General features: G+C 38.3%; 1 protein-coding gene across 2 annotated transcripts; it reads right to left on the reverse strand.

Annotated features, from left to right (window-relative positions):
• Positions 1 to 216: 216 nt before the first annotated feature.
• On the reverse strand, positions 217 to 22740 carry klc4 (kinesin light chain 4). 2 transcript variants are annotated; one of them, XM_036586159.1, is made up of 17 exons: positions 22620 to 22740; positions 22298 to 22485; positions 17560 to 17830; positions 16906 to 17136; positions 14755 to 14836; positions 14402 to 14630; positions 14019 to 14106; positions 13759 to 13860; positions 12426 to 12599; positions 12036 to 12135; positions 10504 to 10553; positions 10239 to 10306; positions 9857 to 9965; positions 7361 to 7465; positions 1737 to 1855; positions 1477 to 1537; positions 217 to 1373 (listed from the first exon to the last, which is right to left on the reverse strand). In XM_036586159.1, exons 3-17 carry the CDS (start codon positions 17806 to 17808, stop codon positions 1290 to 1292), a joined length of 1851 nt encoding a protein of 616 aa, XP_036442052.1. In that variant the 5' UTR covers positions 17809 to 17830; positions 22298 to 22485; positions 22620 to 22740; the 3' UTR covers positions 217 to 1289. The 2 variants fall into 2 exon arrangements, with proteins under 2 accessions (XP_036442052.1, XP_036442053.1); XM_036586160.1 differs by lacking the exons at positions 22298 to 22485; positions 22620 to 22740 and adding an exon at positions 21951 to 22266.
• Positions 22741 to 22974: the final 234 nt, after the last annotated feature.

Genomic DNA, 22974 nt, shown 5'->3' on the forward strand with positions numbered 1-22974 from the left:
GTTTTATGACTGATTAAGTAATCATTACGAATAGTACGTGACATCATTCAAGCCTTGGCAAATTCAAAAGCTGGTAAATTTTGCTTTTATTCAGCGCGGATCCATCTCGCCATGCAAAACAGATCATACAGATAATTGGTAGATGAAACACTGATTTCCTAACAGGAAAATAAAATGCGCTGCTTTCTGTAGCCTAAATATTTGTACACAAAAAAGTAAAAACACAAATATTGTGATTTATTTGAATTCAAATCAATAAAAATCTCAATAGCAAGCATTTGTGTAGCAATCTTACATTCTAACAGGAATTCTTCCAAAGGCACTCAAGCATTTTTGAATATCAACATGTTTAGGTAACCCTCAACCCTGAGTAGTACAGCATTACAACAGGCTAAAAACACAGTTATACGCAGTGTAAAATAATTGCATATTCTGAAATTTAAACTTATGTCTAGGCAAGCCTAAATATCTTTTCCCGTATTACAGGAATTTTTACTTTACTTTTACAATTACTTCATTCTGGCACAAGAAGTACCATACAATAATGGCACTACAAACCTGGCACAATGTACAAACATAAGTGTACTTATTCCAACCAAATTATACTTGAACAGATCACTTAATAGAGACCCATATAAAGTCACAAATACATTGACCTTTGGGGCATTCAATAACATGTAAGTAAAATTTTTTTTTAACATCATGTCAATAAAGCTACCTAAATTCAAAGTGAAGAAATGCACTGCAACCCAGATGTAATGCTGAGAAGTAAAGACACACAGTTTTGAACTAAAGTTAAAAGTGTTTCTGGATAACCATGACTCTAGGCATGGTCACCACTGGCATTTTTTCTGTAGGGCCAAGCTTCACTGAAAGGTGCGAACATTCATGGGAGAGAAACAGTGAGAGTGGGGATTTGTGTCCATTTGCATAAGAATGAACATAAATATTACATAACCATCAAAGAGCTACTTACACTCTGCCTGCTTGAACAATCGCAGTTTCATAAAAGAGACTATGTGCTATGCTTTACATTTCAAAAGGTTTCTATATTCACATGCTTTCATTATTAACAATGGTTAATGATGAAGGTTCAGTTTAAAATTTCACTATCATCTGGTTTCATATTGCACACTACAAAAGATTTAGAAAACAACAGAAAAGGAGGACTACACAAAGCTGCTGTATGTTTTGCTTCATTATCCAAACATAACCATACTCAAAATGGTGCAGAAGGAAAAAAATGTGCAAGGGTAAAATTTGTGAATTTGTGTCAGTGTACATGTTTTCTAATGGCCGGTGCCGCTGTACAGCTCCACTGTGCTGGAGCTCAGCGGTCGACTCTCTCTCAGCCTCCTGCCTGCTCCTACGCTCTAAGAAACAAAAAGAAGTTTTAGCTAAAAGCAGAAATAGACAAAAACAGCAAGATTATTCCCTCAGTGCTGGTTTTATTTGCCGCCAATTAAATAATCTCACCTGAAAAGCATCATCATCTCCACTCTTGTTCAAGTAAGACAGTGAAGCAGCCCTCTTCATGCTAGATGAAATGTCATAAATCAGTAAAGTGCCAAAATGATGCATCAAATCTCAGACTTTTTTGTCACCAAAAAGAAAAAGCAGTATTCAACAAAAGCAAAGAGTCACAAAGAGTGATATCTGCATTATAACATCACAATATCTATTTAAATGTCTATAATACAGGCTTACAGAGTGATGTGTGTGTGTATATCTCTTACTAGGGGTTGTGTGATTCTGGGGGTATGGTTCCCTGCAGTTTCTTCACCAACATTTCACTGCTCCTACGCAGCACTTCGCGCAGTTTTCCCAGAGAACCACTCCTTCTCAAAGTACCATCCTGCACACACACCATATACAGCTCACCATACACACCTTCACAAACACAGAAACACAGCAATCCACTAGCTTATGGGTGTTCATCTACGGCCCTGGTGATCTACCCCAATGAAATTAGTGCCAACCCTAATCTAACACATCAGATCCAGCTGTTAGTCATCTGGTTAATCGATGCCTTCAGGGGCATCTAAATATTAAAGCCAGTTCTCCAAAGTAGTAGATCATAGGGGAGGTCAGGCATTGTGCTGCATCAGCATTTGTGCAAATAGGTGAAGTACAATTATGCTGAAACTGTTCATTCTTGGCACTGGAGGGGGCAGTATTAACCTAATCGTCTATTCAGACAAATGTAGGCCGCTTGTTTTCTGCAGGCTTTTTCACCCTCAGTTATGGCCTCAGTAACCTGTATTCTATTCTATAAGAATAAGACTATATAACAAATCATATTCTTCACAGTAAATCACAAGATAATGAGGTGCTTTGTGAATATCAATCTGTATTTTTCAACATACCACAGGGAATTGCTTATGGGATAAAACTTTTGAGCAGTGTACTACAAACCCTGCTGTATTATTATTCCCACAGACAAAAACTAAAACTAGATTGGGAGACAACCTCAGATAAAACAAGACTCTACAATGTACAGTAAATACACTCCAAAATGGAAAGAAAGAGCAACAGAGAAGGTACAACAAGAGAGACTCTTCTGCAAATATGAGCTTTTTATTGCTGTGTGTCAGAGGACTTTATTGCTCAGTCCCAATGACTATCTCAAAATGTTGACACTGGCTTTGTATTCCAGAAACTTGTTTCAGATGCAACAGCAAACCAATCACATATGGCAGAACACTAGAACTCAGAAAACAACACCACCTAGGCTTCCTACCAAGAGAGGCTACAGTAGTCCGCATATATATATAGATTAAGGAGTTTATTAGAGTTCACACAGACAAATTTCAAGAGATTTCAGATCGGGAAACATTCACTAAGCCAAATATTCAAATTTGAAACAAAACAAAACAACGTGCAGGGTTTCAACTGAAACTAGTCAAAGGAATGCAAAGGGTTTAGTGTAAGGAGTTTCTAGGGAATAGCAGGGGCATTGTGGAGCCAATCCCTAAACATGCTGAGTGTCCAGTTGGCATCTTTAGCAGAGATTTGGAGTTTCTTTTGGCTGAACAGTTTTTTTTTTATCCAGTCACGTGCATTTAGTTCAAAAACAGCCCCTTTAGCTTCCCTACCTCTGTTTCACTCAGTAATATGATTTAAAAGTAAAGCACATTTAGTAAAGCTATTGAGCCTTTGTTGCACCACATTGAGATGCATTTGCTTTGCAAACTAATGTGTCAAACCTCCTCCGAATGTCTGTGTCTCAACTACTGAGAAAAATTACTCAGTACTCTGCCTTTTCTTGAAAAACACACACTTAGGTCCAATTAACAGATAAGAAAATAAATTGAGCCTAAACATTAAATATTAAGATTTATATCCAAACACTTATTTTGGTGTGTGCAAAGCTAATAATGTGACCACATTACCTCATTAATAAACAACAAAATAGCTCACAATAATGAAAACAGCACAGTGGAAAATGCTGACAGAACTGCATGTTTAAAAAAAAAAAAAAAAAAACCTTTATCGTTCATCCTTGATCAAATAAAAAGATGAAATTAGAAGTTGAAGGAAGAACAAGTGACTGCAAGTCATTATGCATCTAAAGGCGTTTTAGTATGTGAAACAGAGAGAGTTACACAACCCGCGGTCTCTAAAGATATTACAACAAATTCTTGGGTGCACACTATAACATGCTTGTACTATTAGTGAAACAGTATGGATAAAATAAATGTACGGCCGGAACGGTCATTTGGTGTGCCATTATTGACGGAGGCAGGTCGTTTTCCTGCTATTCGGCATCCAGATTTTTTTCCACCCTTAAATAAGCTCCTTTGATTGGTCACGATTTACATCACACTGGCTCCTACCCCAACCCCAGTTCTAATCCCTCAGTGAAGCAGTTACAAGTGCACAAATCAGTTTTGCAACAAGTCTACTGAGAGAAGTGTTGCAAAAGTCGAGGCGGGCAAATTTAAAGTTGCGCTGTTACGTTTAAGAGGTTGTAAGCTCGAATTTGTGGTTGAGAGCTAAAAATGAATGAGTACAAATACACATACCTGTATTAATCTTAGTATATTTTCTTAGTAAATTTTAACATGCAAGTTTAGATTTTAATTTTACAAATGCCCACAACGAAAATTCAAGTACAGATTTTATTCTACAAGTGCTTACATTGAAAATTCAAGTACAGATTTTATTCTCAGATCAGGTCCTACAAGTTCTCAAGTTTTGCAACATAATTACCTCCACAGGATTTGGTAGCTACCAAGTGCTAAATGTCAGGCTGAAGAGAGGAAAGCTGCAAACTGAGTTCTGGCTCAATTCGGGTGTAAGTTGTTGGGTTTCAAAGCTTTATTTGAAAAGACTCCTGAGCAAAAAGCACACAGTGGTAGTTACTCGTTTTCAGTTCCCATGCACGTAAAGAAAAGAGCTTCCTTTGTTTTGGTTTTGCTTGGACTAATAATGTAAACATAACTAGCTACAATTTTCCAGAACAATCAATGAGTTCAATGTAAATATGTTCTACTTTTGCAAATAATCAACAATATTTGACATATTTAAAATTATATTCGGTTAAACCTTTGTAGACCTGTCCAGGGTGTTTCCTGCCTTCCGCCCAATGACCGCTGGGATAGGCTCCAGCTCCCCCCCACAACCCAGAAGGATAAGAAAATGTGTGTGTGTGTTTGTAAACCTTTGTATTGTAACAAAACACAAAAAATACACTGGGGGGCCACAGAAAACCACTGTTGTATATGTTTAAATAAAATCTGTTGGTTGAGGACGTAATTGATCCTTTCAGTGATGGCTTAACTAAGTATTATTTGTTTGTGGATGTACATTGGTTCCATGGGTTCCAGTAGTATTATATGTTTCCATTTACAAACCCAATTCCAAAAAAGTTGGGATGGTATGTAAAATGCCAATGAAAACAGAAAGCATTGGTTAGGAAATTCAGTTTAAGCTGTATTCAATTGAAAACAGTACAAAAACGCAATATATTTTACCTTACTGACTTGATTTTGATTTTGTTTTTTTAATAAGATACACTCATTCCAAATTTAATGCCCGCAATACGTTCCAAAAAAGTTGGGAGAGGAGAATGTTTAGCATTGTGTTACAACAACTTTCCTTTTAAAGACACCTAAAAAATGAGGACTAAAGACACCAAGTGATTCAGTTTTGAAAGCATAATCTTTTGCCATTCTTCTGTTATACAAGTCTCCATTGGGCCTTCGTTTATGAGGCCTTCACTGTCATATTTTGAGCTTAATAATGTGCCACACGTTTTCAATGGAAGACAGGCAGGCCAATTCAGTACCCCACGCTGTGATTACGCAACCATGTTGTTGTAACATGCAGAATGTGACTTGGTGTTGTCATGTTAAAAATAAGTATGGGTGTCCCTGAAAAAGATGGCATATAAAAGGCAGCATATGTTGCTCCAAAATGTATTCAGCATTCACAGATATGCAAGTAATGTACTAAATCCCCCATATCATGACAGACACTGGCTTTTAACCTTTATGCTGGTAGCAAACTGGAAGACATTTTTCTTCTTTGGTCCAAAGAACATAACATCCATTATATGCATGAACAATATGAAAGGTTGACTCATCAGACCACATACAGGCTTCAGTCCATTTCAGCTCAAGTCCAAAGAAGTCCACAGGCATTTTTGCATGTTAAATTATGGCTGCCACTGAGCATAGTGCAATGAACAGTGTTTACTGACAATGAGTGGTCAGAGTCCATGTGGTATTATCCATCAGAGAAACTGTTTTTAATGCAGTGTCGACTGAGGGATCTAAGGTCACAGACAGTCAGTTGTGGTTTTCAGCCTTACCCTTTCTGCATGGAGATTTCTCCATATTTCCTGATGTTTGAAGTTATTATACATTGTAGAGTGTGAAGTACCTAAAATACTTGCAATCACTGACTGAGGAATGTTAATTTTAAACTGTTTGAATTTTTGCTGATATCTTTTTAGCAAATCAGCAAGCCTTGAGCCAATCTTTCTTACAAACCTTCCTGGATTCTGCTTTTATATCCAAGCATGATTCAAACATCCATTCAGGGTGTTTTTGACAACATTTCACAATGTTTCTAGTCTTAATTTGACCTGTCTAATTTTTTTTGGAAAGTGTTGCGGGAATCAATTGCAGAACAAGCATATAATTACTAAAAACAATAAAATTGATTAGACAAAAAATGTATTATATATTGTTTTGGTACTGCATTCATTTAAATACAGGTCAAAGTATTTAAAAGGTCCCACCCTATTTGGGGAATGTTGCTGACCATCTGCATCCCTTCATGCCACAATTTACTCATCTTCTAATGGCCACTTCCAACATGATAATGCACAATATCACAAAGCAACAGTTCTCTTAAACTGCTTTCATGAACATGACAATGAGTTCAATGTTCTTAGGTGGCCTTCCCAGTCACCAGGTCTGAATACAATAGAACACCTCAGTGATGTGGTAGAACGGGAGATTTGCAGCATGATGACATCATGTCAACATGAACCAGAATATCAAATAAATGCTTTTAACATCTTGTGGAATTCATGCCATGAAGAACTGAGGCTGTTTTGGGAGCAAAAGAGAGGCCCTACCCAGTATTAGTGTAGTGTTCCTATTAAAGTGTTTGGTGAGCATATAAGTGTGTGACAGAGCAGCGCGGGATGTGGGGAGACTTGATCTATTAAGCAGTAGAAGAGAGATCTATAGAGAGATCTGTATTAGTGAGGTCATCAGTATTATGCTAACTCTTGTGTCTGTTAATTGTGATAGTGTGCCTGTGAATGTATATACATTTGGGACTTGTCTTGAGCCTAGTCAAGAACATGCAAATTCTTCAGTCTTGGTATGAGAGGTTTAGGACAGTGGTTCCCAACCCTGGTCCTGGAGATCTACCCTGCAGAGTCTAGTTCCAACCGCAATCTACCACAACTGCCCCAGCTAACTAACTTCTTCAGAACTTCTTGACTGGCTGAATTAGATTCATTAATGTTAAGTTAGGGGCTGGACAGTATGTTTGATGAATCTAACTTCTGTAGGAAAGCAACTAGTATCTGTAGGAAAACTGATCTCCAGGAGGAGGGTTGGGGAGGTTTTTTTAGAAGATACAGTCCTGGTTTGGATTTGCTGTTGTTGCATTACTTGCTGGAAATTCATCAGAAGTCACCACAATCTTTAGACAAATGCTGCTCTGCTGCTAACCGGTCTACACAGGCTCAGTCCTGGCTCTGGTCTTATCTCATCAGCAAACAGTTATTCTTGGTTTGGGTTTCAGTCTCAAAGGTTTTGTTCCACTCTACTTTGTAGTCCATGTTATACATGTTTGACAGTGTGTGTGCATGACTGTATGATTCAGAAACACTCACCCCATTCCACTCTACACTGCCATCATCTCCAGGCTCATACTTCACACTGTAAAGAGAAGAGCTCCTCCTCCGGTTGGCATCATTTAGAGGATCCACTACTGCTCCCTAATACATATACATACATATACACACACACACACACACACACACATGCACACGCACACACACACACACACACACACACACACAACTACATTAGACGATAAAAAATATGATTAAAACATTTTTATGCTTATCTTTTCTTAAAACTTCCCCAGTACAATATAATACAATCCACTATGATGCCATATGATACAACAGCTAAAACCTTTAGTTTTTTTTTTTGGTCACATTAAATTTAGATCATTTCTATAATCTACCATTTAAAGCAAGATACACCTGCTTTTTATAACTAATTTACTCATGCCCATGCATAACATAAGAAATGCACACATTATGTACAGTTTTGGACCTAATATGGTACCGATGAAAGCTGCATTTCAAAAGCTAAGCTACAGCCAAGAAAGGTGGATCCTTGATAGGACTGTCCTGCGAAGGCTCCTCGTTTGTGTTACATAATTCAAAACGAAACAGTGTACCAAGGCTGCTTTGTCACATCAGAAAACATTTGGGGCACAAAATTTGATGGAGAAAAACTGCTGATGTGAATGATAAGCTCGCCAGAAAAACGTTAATGTGAATGATGTAACGTGGCAGGCACAAGATTTTGTCAGTATTATAAAAAAAAAAAAACTAACCAAAAGCAGGTGCATTTCACACCCTGCGTTCAATTTCCACCCTCAGATAGAGATACACAAATAAAAAAAATGCGTACTGTATATGCTATTATACATTTCACTGACCTTTTAAACAATTTGTAGTTGTTGGTTTCTTCTGCCTGCGTTTCTCTTGTACTTTCATCGCGTCACACGCATGCGCAAAGGATTATATGCGACAGAAATCAGTGAAGGGTACTCCGGTAGCGCCCTCGAAACCTGTCAGATTTCTCTCGGCTGTATTCGTGCGTCATTCTGTAGTCCTCGTTATGCCCATATTAGGAACTCCGGGTCTAAGCTCCATTTCTCTATGGCCAGAATGAATAGGGTTTTCAAAAATCGCCTCTATCGCCCCGTGTTAAATAAAAATGCTCAGAACAAGATACATTTTGTCCTGTGTACATTTTTCTCCCGAGTATCACTGGATCCTCCGAACTACGAGGTCGTTAAAGAGCCTTCATACTAATATTGCTACAAGCGGGCTAAAGCTACTGCCCATCAATTTGATGTCACTAAGCTACACGACACTAAGGTGGGCTGTGGCAGGGCTCTTGCTAGTCGTGCTACCTTATCAAAATGTTCTACTGTAGCGCATATTCACAGGTATACCCGTAAATAAAACCTCTGGTGGGATATTTGGGTAGGATATTTTGGTAGGCTAAAGTCCTTATCAAAAATACTATCGGCGTTAAAACTACGAGGCTGAATTTAGCTTCTTTTTCGCAGCTTCTTGTTTGAAAGTTCCCGTTCCACCTTAAATGGTGCAGCAGCTGTGACTAGCTATCAATACATTAGCAAACGAGACAAAATACTGACCTGTCGGTTCTGTGAAACAACAAAAATAAGTCAGTATTACTCAGCTGTCGAGCGGAAACAGATAAACCTCCTCATATCATGCCCTTCAACCCTCCATGAAGCTGAAGTCAACTTCTTTTTCGCCTGCTCCTGCTGATGTGCGAATTTTCACGTTCCACCTTAAATGGCGCTGCAGTTCAGAACGTAACTGCCGCACCATTTAAGGTGGAACGGGAAAAGTCGAACAAAAAGCTTGCAAATGTTCCGAGAAAGTGTCCTCAGAAAATGTCACTGCACTAAAACAATAATTAGGGTATTTTGAGAGCCTAAATCAGTTTATCTAGGGGTCAGCAGTAATATTAAGCTGAGTCTGTACTGGATTAGCCTGAGTGCAGATACGTTTGCATGCAAGTTTTGCAAAACGGAAAGCTCTAGCTATCGTGTTTCAGTGGGTGTCAAACGAAGAAAGGAGAACTACATGGAAACCTGCTTCATTTGTTCTGACTTCTTTTCATCTGCCCTCAGTCTGCTTAAGGGGGCTGCCAGTCTAATGACGTCTATTCAGTGCGCAGTAGCTTTAGCTTACATGTAGTAATATTAGTATTATAGCTTTTTAACGACCTCGTAATTCGGAGGATCCAGTGATATTCGGGAGAAAAATGTTCACAGGACAAAACGTATCGGGTTCTAAACATCTTATTTAACACACGGTGAGATATAGGCGATTTTTCGAAAACCCTTTTCATTGTGCCCATAGAGAAATGGAGCTTAGACCCGGAGTTCCTAATATGGGCATAACAAGGACTACAGAATGACGTACGACTACAGTGGTCTATTGCAACAGCATTGGATGGCGTAGTAGTCTGGAAAGGCAGCCCACTTGGACCGCAGCCTAGCTTTTGGAACACAGCTTAAGTCAAAGAACTGATATGTCCCTGTGTCAGACCTGTTTCCGGGTTTTCAGGGTATACTCTTCGAGCATATCTGCGGCTTCAGTTTTGCCTTGCTGGCGGTACAGAACTGCAAGATTCCGTAGAGTAGTGTTTATTGTAGGGCTGTGGGTCAAAGTATACACACACATAAACAACATACAATTCAGTGAAACCATAGCACCCAGCACAACCACTAGGGCAACCACAAATTTGAAATGCTTTACACTGCCCGTCTTTCCACATGGAACTCCTATGGTGGTACCTAAAACCACACAAACGCACTGGTTGTAGAAGGCAACATCTGATTAATGGAGGATGTTCCAACCGCAGCTATAATTGAATACTTGTGCAGAGGGGACTTGCTTGTGGAAACATAATTGGACTGTTTTCCCTCACCTGTTCACCTTGCATGCTTTGTACCAGCCCATTTGTTCTCCATAATGAGCACCTTCACCTGCTATTCCCTGTGAGGACACCAAACAGAGAATGAGAGAGTAAAAAAACAAAAACACCCTCACAAATGAATAAGCAGAGATCTGCTTACACCAGCAATAACTCAGAATACATAGAACATTGTACAACACCTCAAGGTAACAAACAAACGACTGTAGGCTTGCTAGTTCCTGAAACTTCTCAAACGTTCACATGGTAACTGACTTACCTTACTGTCTTCCCTCTCCTCAGCATGCATCCAAATGGGTTTGTTTTCAGCTGGAAGTAGAGATAAAAGAAAGAAAGGTAGGGAAAAAGAGTGCAGTCATGAGACCATGACTGTGAGGCCATGACACAAACACCCAACAACAAACTTCCCCTGTCATTCAGATAGATGTAATTAATTTAATACTAATATAATACAGAATCAAGTATTCTCTCTTTTTTATAATTACATATCTGTACTACCAAAAGTATTTACTCTGAACATTTACACAACATAATTATAACAAGGAAGAAGAATACAGAAAGGAGACAGAAAGGAGAGTCTCGATCACTTGTTGATTTATTGAAACAATGTCTGAAGAAATCAACAGTATTGATTGATAAAAAAAATCAATGCATCAATAAAGAAAGACAAACAGACAATGCATGGATGTGACATTGATAAGACAGGAGCAACTGAAGAATTAAATTAAAAATCTAAAAAAAAGTAGAAAAAGACAGTGAGTAACAAAACAAAAAAGGGTACAAATATACATATTATACACCTATCAACATTTGATCTTACATTCATGCTCACAAACCAGGTCATTGTCAATGTCTATCAGCTCAGTCACATTTATTTCACATGTATTAGCTGAAAAGAGGTCAAGAAGAGCTCTCTACTGAGTAAAAAAACAGTTTCTTCATTTCAAATACCGTGTGCTTTAAAGCCCCTAGCAAGAAACTGTGCCTTGTCCCAGTACTAGGACACATGCCATATTTATGTGTGAGTGTGTTTACTGTACCACTATTGTTGTTCCATTGTAATATATTTCAGATGCGCCAGTTTCTGATTATGGCTTTAAAGCAAAGTTTCAAACAAGCCCTATACATAAAATGTCATGGCAAAAAACAATATGAGTAATTTGTAACATTAATTCCTTCCACATTTCTCATCTTAATGATAAAGGATTAAACTTAATCATGGGAACTTCCTTTCAACAGACAATCTCCATTCTGAATGTTGTGTAGTCCAAGATTAACTTTAAACCCTCTGCAGGAAACCGACCCTTTACAGATACATTCAGATGGTCGTATTTATAACTATATTTAACTTTTACAATAGTTGTGTTCATTTAAGTTAGCCAGCTAGCTCAATAATATAATTTCCAGAAACACTTCTGGGTCTTCAGAGACATGGAACAGTCAGTTGAAATCAGCTTGTGGTTCTGTCAGCCAGGTCTCGGACTGTTTTTTTTTATTGTGTAAAAGATGTTGTAAAGGGAAAAAGAGGAGGTGTGAGAGACTGGCAGGTAATGTCATGAAGGGTCATCTGTGAAATAACTCACAAACAAAGTGAAAAATATGTGTGTTCAGTAATCCTAGGGCTAGGGCTGTGTGTCTTACAAAAATTACAAGAGAATTAGTAAATGGAAAAAAAATCATTATTGAAAGACAATAAAATTTATGCCAATGGCCAACATTCTACTTGTACTTTAAGAAGTTAAAACTACTAAGACTTCAAAAACTTTTAAAAACTCATTTTGAAATACTCACCATCTACTATTCCAAACTCCTTCTCGTGGGCCCGTGTGAGGATCTCTTTGTACAAAATCTCGGCCTCTTTGTACTTGCCCTGTTTCAGATAGCAGGATGCCTAAAATGACATAGTAAAAATTGTAAATGTGATTCCTACGATCATTTACAGCTCAGATAGTGGAAGATTATTTTCTTATATAGCTCCTAAACTCTGGAATGGTGTTCGAGAGAACATTAGGCATATAAGGTTTATAGGTGGTTTTAAATTTAGGTAAAAACATACACACTTAGGTTTTGAGATTTTGTAATTAAAATAAAAAGAGCTTTATCAATATTATTAATGTGTGTGGGTGTGAGAGAGAGAAAGAGAGAGTACAGGGCTTACTGTTATTGTATGTGTGTACTCACTAGGTTGTTCTTTGTTTTAGCAACATTGGGATCGTCTAGGCCCAGCCTTTTTTCATAGATCTCAAGGGCTCTGCAGTAGTAGTACTCCACTTCCTCATACTTGCCCTGGTTCTGGCACACCAGTGCCAGGTTATTCAGCTGCTTGGCCACATCAGGGTGATCCCTACCCAGCACCTGAGAAGGACAAGATAAAAGAAAGAAAGAAAGAAAGAAAGAAAGAAAGAAAGAAAGAAAGAGAGAGAGACAGAGAGACAGACAGACAGAGACATAAAAATTATTTTTCACCTGAGATAGCACTTCTTTCAGTTAATCCACAGAAAATAACACTGTGGTGTTTACAACAACCTCCGGGTCATAGCACTGAGGCATTCTAGCCTTCCAAATTCACTGCAAGAGTTGTCACACAATAAAGATGTGCATCTCTATCTCTCTTATTCTCCTATTATTAGTTACACTGGCAATGTATCTCATATTCAACACAAACCCCTTACAGCTTTCCCTAGTAAGGTTTATAAATATCTATGTGCTTAAACTCCTGCGTTCTGCAGAACAGACTACATTTTGTGGTAAATTCTGTTTGACCTGTAAGACATTCTTCTGTCATACAAAACTTCAGCTGTGCAACTGTATGGGCCTTTCGTTGTCAAATTTGGCACTTCACAATGCATCACATGCTTTCAGTGGGAGACAGGTCTTGATTGCAGGCAGACCAGTCTGGAACCTTCACTCTCTGATTAATAAACTGTGCTGTGGTAACACATGCAGAATGTGGTTTGCTGCTGTTAAAATGAAGTAAGCATGGACGTCCCTGAAAAAGACATGGAAGTCTTTTTCTGGAAGGCAGCGTATGTTTCTCCGAATTGTGTATATATATCTTTCAGCATTGACAATGCCTTCACAGATGTTCAAGTTACCCATGCCATGGGTACTAATACAACCCCACACCATGATAGACCCTTTTTTCTTTATGCTGGTAACTGTCTGAATGATTCTTTTCATGTTTGGCCTGGAGAACAACTTCCCACAAGCAATCTGAAAGGCTGATTCGTCAGACCTCAATACATGTTTCTACTGTGCATCAGTCCATTTCAGATGAGTTTCAGCCCAGAAAAGTTGGTGACATTTCCAGACGTTGTTGATATAAGGCCACTGCTATGCACAACTTGTATTTGTGGGTGCAGCGATGAACAGTGTTAACTGGCTATGATGTGTCAAAGCTTTCCTGAACCCGTATGGTGATATCCAACAAAGAAGCATCCCAGTTTTTAACACAGTGCTGTCTGAGGGATAAAATATCTTACTTCTAGCCCCAAGGGTTTCTGGAGGAGCCTACCTTTTCCCTCAATTCCAGAGCTCTCTTACACAGCGGTTCAGCCTCAATGTACTTTCCCCTCTTCCCATAAAGCACTGCCAGGTTGTTTAGTGTGGCAGCCACCTGTAATAGACCCAAAACTGAGGTCAAGCAGTCTGAGCCCAGTGTGGACTGAACATCCTAAGAATTAAAAGACAAAAACATCACACTGTGCCTTGGATTTTGATTGTTTTAAAAACAATGTTTGCTGAGTGTGTGTTGGCTTGATGGCTGCCACTCACCGAGGGGTGCTCCTCACCCAGAGTCTTCTCTCTGATAGCCACAGCATCATAAAGGAGACGAGAAGCTTCTTTGTAATTATTCTGGTCCCTGTTGTCAAAAGACTTCTTTCAGAAGACATGCACAGCTTTCAATTGTAATTGTTGTCCTTCTCAAATTTATACACAATTATGTTGTAAAGAGTCTGTATTGTAAAACACTGTGTAATTATTGTAATTCACTGGGTAAAAATGTCTATAATAAAATAATCTGTAAAAGATCTAAACTGTAAATCAACAATAATTATAGCATCACATAAACATACAGCAAGAAAGATTTGTGAATCTCACTGGAATTCTACATCCTCTCCAATATTCTGACTATGACTGTTCATGAGAAACCTTGCCTGTATACAAGAGCAAGGATGTTGAGCATGGTGGCTACATCGGGGTGGTCACGGCCTGAGGTCCTCTCCAAGTCCTCCAGCATCTGTTTGCAGAGTGGCACAGCTACCTCGTAGCGGCCCTGGTTGGCGTACTGGATCACCAGGTTGTGGAGTGCTCGAAGGCGAGCTGGAACCTCATAGCCACCCCGTCTGGCTGCCGCCAACGCTGCGCTGCTGGGCTGGTGAGATGCTAGACACACAGACGTTGATATTACAATGCATGTTTGCAGTTAAAATGAGAGCCAATTCCTTGGCTCTTGAAAAGAAAACAGTAAACTGAAAATGGCCACAATTATTTACAGGAAAATTCTTACTCCCTTGTTCATGCTCCTCTTCATCATTTGGGAACAGATCATCCAGAGCATCTTTTGTTGCTTCTCCATTTTTTTCCTCTTGCTTTAAAAAAACAAAACAAAACAAAACAAAAAAGACTATTTGCTATAGTACTATTTCACTATACTATATTACTACATCCACCATCAATATTGAACAATTCAGTTAACAGAACTGTATTTGTTTTCAGGGTGAAGTGCTTTCTACTCCAATAATATTATTTCTGTCCCATAATGCATGTAAGTACAAATGTCTTCATTAGTCTAAATATTATAAGATGCCTGACATGTCCATGTTATAACTCTTCCTTTAACAAGCTAGAAATGCAAAGGTTGGAGGCACACAATTACAATACAAAACTGATGCATTCACCATAATTCACTCAATGATAAAAGGGATAAGTGAAATCAGAGAGGATGTGAGAATGACACAGGAAAACGTATATAATCCATACATGCTAAGTATGATAAGTAACATTAAATTCACCTATAAACCAACTGGTAGAGTCGCTGCTTGGGGGACAATCAGCACAAGATATTAAATGATACATATTTAAGAATATGGATAATATACATACAGGTGCTATTAACTTTTATGACTAGTCCAGTGATGTCTTCTAAAGCAAAAATGTAGTTTGGTTTAACAGAACTACTTTTCTCTTGCAAAGGCAATCATTATTTTTACTGCATGTACTGTGCTTTTGCACACACACACACACACACACACACACACACACACACACACACACACACATTCCATGCTTATTTGGAGTTATTTAGGAGGGCTTTTCAGCCATGCTAGCTTACACCACTGACTCTAATGACAGGCTTGCGTCCTTCAGACAATGTTTACTAATGTTCCATCGCCTCTACTTTGAGCTCTGCTTTCATAAGACATTTGATTGGTTTCAATGTTTCAAACTCATTTTGATCCCGTTCTTATAATTCTACTCTCCCACCCATAATGCACTTTATGACCGCTGCTCTTTGCAAAATACTGCACATGCAACTTTACTCTCATGCTATTTGCACAATACTGCACACAGTAATGTTTCATTACTAAGTTTACCCCTTTTGTTTTTTTTTCTTTAGCAAAATAAGCAAAGTTAGCAATGTAAGAATTTCATTGTACAGTGTAATTGCCCCCCAAAACTATTGAGAATCTTACAACATTGATGGTCCCTCCTCTCCAAGCCAACAAAACACACATCAGAGTTTGCATATCATATTTTGTCTAATCATGGCTTCTGGAGAATAAAGAGCTTAAAGAATTATCTGAGGTCATCCATGTCTTAAGATGGTTATGTGGAGTTGCAATCCTTCCAATACAAAAGGACACTGCTTCCACCATGGACTACATGGGTTTAATCATTGAGTTTGCTGCAAGCAAGGCCAGAAAGATCTAATGAAGACAATGATACCTTATATAATTAGTTATTAAGTCTACAATGGCATCCAGTTTGATGGGATCCATATAGGATGACTCTTCTTGGGCCCAGCCCACTCCTCTATATGGCCCTGTTGATGGGGTTTTTATTCTGCTCTTGGCCTTTGCCTCATCCTAAAAATCAATGCTAAGTTTCTAAAGCACACACCGAGATAGAGATGGAGACTCTGAATGCCAGTTGTTTTTACTGGAGGGAAACAGTTACACTGTTAGAAATAAAGATACTGTACAGGTACATTTTTCGTTCATCATGGTACAAATGATGTAAATTTTCCCCTAAAAAAGGTACATTTTGTGGTCACATTTTTTCATGTCAAATTGTGTTCCTTTTGTGCTAGTTTTTTTCCCAGGTGAAATTTCTTTGTACTTTTCATAACCTAATGTTTTAAAACAGAACAATAAAATAAAAAGCCTGGAACTGAGACAGCACGCCTGAAATCAATACAATTTAGAAAATACAATTTCAATGGATTATGGTACAATTATGTTCCTTGACTAAAGGAACTGAGATGTACCCTTGAGGGTACCACACCAGTGACAAGAGGAGTACTGTCGAAGTGACAGTTTTGTACCTTTTCTGAGAGTGTACGCAAGAAGAAAAACAGCAAAGAATGCAGTATATGACAGCCAATAAATGTGTGTGTGCATATCAGACAGAGATGAGTGCAAGGAGGTGTTTGTATTACCGCTGGCAAGGCATCCTTATCATACTTCTTCAGCTGGTTCATGAACTCCAGGTGCTTATTCTCCTCCTCCAGCTGAGCCACAGCCTGCTCACTCTTTTGCAGCTTTTGCTGAGTGTTGCTTAGCTCATCCCTCAGCCATTGATTCTCTTGGCACAGCCGCCGCACTTGTGCCCGCAGCTTCTGCTTCTCTGACTCCACCGTGCTCAGGTGGTTGGCCAGAGCTGTCATCACCTGCAGCAGTAGCAGGGAGCAACCCACAACACCAATCTCACAAAAGGTTAACATCACGCAATCATCTGAGCTAAATAAATGACATTCTTTTGAGCTAGGATGGGACGAGTGCTTGACTGGAAATTAATCCCTAAGACACACAGTTGTGATTGACCTATTATTTGTGTGTTTCTTTAGCAGGCTTCCCAGCCTACACACATCCATCTAAGCCATCTATGTACTTGGGCTTAATCAAACATTTTCAACAACCCTATCCAGAGCTCTATATTCCATCCCTAACCTCACCCATATGTCCTTCATTTTGTTTTTCTTAGAACACCTCCCTTGTTTATTTGCCTTTATATCTGTTTCTGCATGTCTTTAAAATAACTTCCCCAAAGTCCAGCTTAATTACCTCACTTCTCCCCACATGCTTCACTTTACCTGTGCCTCACCCAGACCCAGCTCTATCATTTCCACAGACTTGCGGAGCAGTGAGGACTTCTCGTGCACCAGGCAGGCTACCTCATCCTTGTTCAGGCACTTAATGGTCTCGACTAGGCTGTGCAGAATGGCATTGTGTTCACTCTTCAGTGCCTCCAGCCCCTGGATCACCAGCTTGGTGCTGGAGATGATCTCCTCCTGTGTTAGTCTTTCCAGCTTCTCCTCACAGGGGTACACCATGGTGGACATACTCCCAGTGACAGGAACAAGCCTGTGGTGGAACAAAAGGAGGGGTAAGCAATTTAAAGATAAAAGAGTCATATATTCATGCATTCGTTTAATTAATATCAGTCAACATCATGTTAACTAACAACTAAACTCACTTAAAACTTCCTATGAATTTGTCAAATCTTTCTATTTGTGTTAAATATTACATTTGAGCTTAGGAAAAGTCACTTGTATATAAATATACATGGTGGTAAATGTAGCTGCATCTCTTATCAAAGTACACTTCCAATCCTCAAGCACGGTTTTCATAACACAGTCATATGAATGAGACCTAAGAAGTTCAACATTAACCAATCAGATGACTGCAACAGTCCCTTATCTTCAACACTGACCAATCAAACAAACAGTAAACTATTTAGGTGCCCATGATTAAAATGGTGACCCACACCATTTTGACCATGCTGTGAACATCATAATTGTACATTCAATACAAAATACAATCTGTATATCCTTACCAATCCTTTACAACTACCCATTTAAGGTTAAATCTTGCAAAGTCTTGTGTCTTGTAATGATTAACAAGCAAATAAAGAATCAGCCAGTACAAGAACTCACTGCCTTCAACAATAGGTCCCATTTAAGGTGTGTGTGTGTGTGTATACAAATGAGAGAAATCCAATAATGTAAAGCTGAATGATTTTTATATTTTTCTGATATCCTTATTTCTTTATATGAGCATGAGAGAGAGATTTCTGCTTTGTGCACCCCAATGTGTGTTTGTAAATTGCCATGGAATACAGCCAATCCAAATTTTAACAATGATGCTAGTAACACAGGTTTATATAAGATCTTTATGTGTCTTGTGTATATACCTATACAGCACTTGGAGGTAGATTGTCTCAGCAGTGCATACAAAGTTCCTTTTTATAGAGACAAACTCACACTAAGAGACAATGTTCATGCAATAATTAACTCAGCTCAAACTAGAGTAGACACATCATTTAAGAAGCAGAAAATCAAACCAAAAGCCCTTCAACTCTGTTTTTACTTTTTTTTACTCCATTTATAATAATAACATGTAGTTTCTCTCTTAATTTTAGTTTTATGAATTATGAAGAATTAAGTTACAGACATAAAACAAAAAGTTTAATCAGTAAAAAAAAGTATAATCAGATCACAGGAATACACAAAAAATGAAATAATTTAGATGTTAAAAAAGACACTCAAGGCTTACTCAAAAAGAAACATAGAACATGCATAGACCTATAAAGTTGTGTGTCATTTTGTAGTCGACAGCACAGTCATATACAGAACACTCTGGGTCTACATATTTTTCATGCTATTGTGCACTGTGGCAAAAAAAATTTAAAGCAAAGATGTTTTGTACACTTTCCTACAGTGTCACTGGATCTTCGGAATTACCAGGTCATTAAGTCAAAATGTGATTACTTATACATCCATGCCATAAGCTACCCAACACTCCTGCACACTGAAACATCTAATACCATATTTCAACTCTATTCTACAACAACACTACTATAACTACACTACTCCAAGGGTAGGGTACTAGTGCCAAAGCAGCTTTGTTGCTGGTTTGTGCAGGATATTTTGTGAGGCTGCCGGTCTTATGATGCCAGTGCATTGCAGTATTAGCTCAAATTTAGTGATATTCATAGTTTTTTCCTCCTTTATTTAGTATAAAAGCATTTGCATTAGATGCCAAAATATTTAAGACTAAATTACAACACTTATGCACTATTGTTTAGTGCAGGGCAATAAGCAAAACAGTACCAAGGGCTAGACCCCCAGCCACACCCTGCCCAGCTAGAATTTTAACATGGCACGACGAGAACATTACTTGGCTGACAATGTCCAAATTTCATGCTTTAACAAATATGTAGCTCTGTGCACTTATTTAAAGTTCAATGAACTCAAAATTGTAAGGCAACCAAGTTACTAACTTTTTTAAGTCAAAACATTAAATACAGTGTAGTTAAACCATAATACTCTTTAGAATCTAGGTAACGTGCGGAATAAAATATGATATTATTTAAATATTTATTATTATTATTATTACTACATTACATTACTTTGTAATGCTCTATCAAGAGCTTCATAAATCATTCATTTCAATAACATGTCATACAATGTCATACAAACCCATTTCCAAAAAGTCAGGACAGCAGGTAAAATGCAAATTTGAAAAATATGAAACGATTTATAAATCTACTTTGACCTATATTTGAACAAAAACAGTGCAAATACAAGATATGTAATGTTTTCTTATCAACTTCCATGTTTTTCGTAAAAATATGTTCATTCTCAAATTGCATCACGTCCCATAAAATTTGGGATAGGAACAATTTTAGACTAGAAACACCGTGAAATGTTCAAAAAAATATATTAAACAGGTGTAGAAATCATCCTTGAGTAAAAAATAAGCATCCAGAAAAAGGCCTAGTCCTTTACGAGCGAGGATGCATTGAGGTACGTCACTCAAAAATGCATCAGCAAAAAATCCTACAGTTTAAAAATAAGTCAGGCATTGCACAGATTTTTGACATTTTACCCTCTGCAGTGCATTATCAAAAGATTCATGGAATATGAAGAAATCTGAATGCCTGTTACTGTCAAACTCCTCAGATGGCACTGCATTAAAAACTGTTTCTGTGATGGATATCACCACATGAGTTCTAGAATACTTTGAAAAAACGCTGTCAAACACCATCCGTCCAGTCATCCACAAAGGCAAATTAAGACTGTATTATGTACAATTGAAGCCATATATCAGCAAGAAAAGGACAATCCAGATTGTTACTAGCATAAAGTTCAAAAGCCAGGGTCTGCCCTGATATGGGGGAGTATTAGTGGGTAACTCTTTCAGACAGCGTCTTTTCCAGGGACACAGATGCTTATTTTAATAATATGACAACACCCAACCACATTCTGTACACGTTACAACAACATGGCTGTGTAATCATAGACAGCAGATGCTAGTTTGGCCTGCCTGCAGTCCAGTGCTGTCCCAATGAAAATGTGTTTTATTAAGCGAAAAGTATGACAACAAAGACCCTGCACGGTTGCACAGCTGAAGGAAGAAAAATGGCAAAAAATTATGCTTTCAAAACTGGGTCAATTTGTGTCTTTAGTGCCCAAATCATTTTTAAGTGCTGTTAAAAGGAAAGGTGATGTAACACAGTGGTAAACATGCACCATTTTTTGGAATGTGTTGCAATTTTAGAATAAGAATGTACAAAGAAAAAAAAACCCAAACGAACAAATAATAAATTCATAAAGTAAAACATCAAATATAATGTTTTCATATGACTTTCAATTTAATAAAAATCGAAAAGCATTTATGAACCACCGCTTTCCAGTTTCTTAGCATTTTACATAAAGTCCCAACTTTTTGGAATAGGTTTGGTATTCAGCAAATCATTATTTAGTTATTTTTATTTGAAGAATGCTTAAACTGCTACTAAACTTATAATTCAGATATCAAGTGTGAATTTTATGTTAATCTTATTGCAATTGCAGTATTTTACTTTAATATCACAATATAAAATTTAATCCATTTGGTGCGGCCTGTTCAAACAGGATAGAATTCTTAGTAACACAAGCATCAAACCACTGTCCATCAAACTATGCCTATTATTGTAATATAATATAAACGCAGACCTTCTTTTTCAGGTGTAAATCATAATTATGAATTAGTGGTCAACGTTTTGAGAAAATATTTATAAAACCACATTTTACAAAAGCGGCTACAAATATCAAACTATGATGTACTCGGAGTACTTAAATGTTTTTGCCGTGAGTAATTTATATTATAACTCATTATATATGGCTGGCTTCTTTGCTTATCTATGATTATACATTAGTCATATGCGTATCTGCTTTATGGTCTTTTTCCAAATCCAGATCATAGGTCACTGTACTCTCGTGACTGTCATTAACTGCCTCGACTTGTAAAAAACACGGAGACTACGGGCTACGAGAGAAAGAAACTCTCTCGTGCGATCTTAAGACAGAGCTTAGTAAAAATGTACATGCTTTACCGGCGTATCGATGCCACAAATGCTACAGTCGAACAAAACCGACGTTGTTCAGTCAGCTGCTCTGTAAATCGTCTGAGCCTCATGTTAACGAACCAACCGGCATACCTGTAGGGTTGTCTAGGGGTCTTGAGTTAAAAGGCAATTTCCCACTGCGAAATAACAGGTCAGCGACAGCAGGTCTAATCGGTGGAGGCACACTGCGGTTAAACTGTCAACACAGCCTCCACTAGGGCACTAACATACTCTACTAGCACTACAGCTTCCACTCGGTCACTGCTGAAATCCACTGCCTCTAATGCCTCTGAACAACAGTCTTCACTAAGTTACTAATCTACTGTAATGTTACTCAACACCTGCCCAGTCCGCGTGAATCCTCGGACGTACAGACATCAGCGGCTGGGATCACAGAACTCATTGCCATTTATCTAAACAGAAGAGTGAGTCTCTTGTACCCGTAGTTCTCTTCCAGAAATGTCTGCGCTCCGGTTGAACAGCTGACTCGACTGGTGTGAAGCCCACTTTCACATCCCTGTCCTGATTTCACCAGATAGCTAACTTGTAGAGAGCAGAATCAGAGCCGGTTTATGAGGAGCCTGGCCACTTCCTACAGCCCCCCGCCTCCGTTATGTCAAAAACAGGACTGCAAAACAGCAGAGGGAGCACGCGAGTGAGTCCTCAATGAATGGAAGTAAATGGAGTAGAAGTTTCCTTACATTTTAGAAAGTAAAAGGAAATTAATGTATTCTTTTGCATTAAAAATGTTCAAGCACTTACGAACTATGATTTTGCTCAAATGCTCCATCCTGACCATCCAGTTTTTTAGCCGTTGAACTCCATTTACTCCTATTCATTGAGGACTCACTCGCGGGCGCCCTCTGCTGTTTAGCAGTCCTGTTTTTGATATAACAGGAGGAATAGGGAGCGGCCAGGCTCCTCATAAACCGGCTCTGGAATTACCACTTTGTAATGTCTTCCGGGTTTCTCAAAGGCTAGAGGCCGCTCCCGAGCGAGTCATAGTTTATGCTTACATATATTTAATAAAAAAGAATGCATTCGTTTCCTGAACACAGAACAGCATAAAACACTTCAACACCGCTGTTGCATTTTTAAACGCTTTTGAACTCCAGTT

The sequence above is a fragment of the Colossoma macropomum genome, unplaced genomic scaffold (assembly GCF_904425465.1).
Source record: "Colossoma macropomum unplaced genomic scaffold, Colossoma_macropomum, whole genome shotgun sequence".
NCBI classification, from domain to species: domain Eukaryota; kingdom Metazoa; phylum Chordata; class Actinopteri; order Characiformes; family Serrasalmidae; genus Colossoma; species Colossoma macropomum.

Bases quoted from the DNA above. Each gene is read 5' to 3' on its own strand.
- klc4 (XM_036586159.1), bottom strand. From the start codon at position 17,808: ATGTCCACCATGGTGTACCCCTGTGAGGAGAAGCTGGAAAGACTAACA. The intron at 17,137-17,559 runs GTAAAGTGAAGC...CTACTGCTGCAG, and splicing joins TGGGTCTGGGTGAGGCACAG to GTGATGACAGCTCTGGCCAA. The intron at 14,837-16,905 runs GTAATACAAACA...GTTTTTTTAAAG, and splicing joins ATAAGGATGCCTTGCCAGCG to CAAGAGGAAAAAAATGGAGA.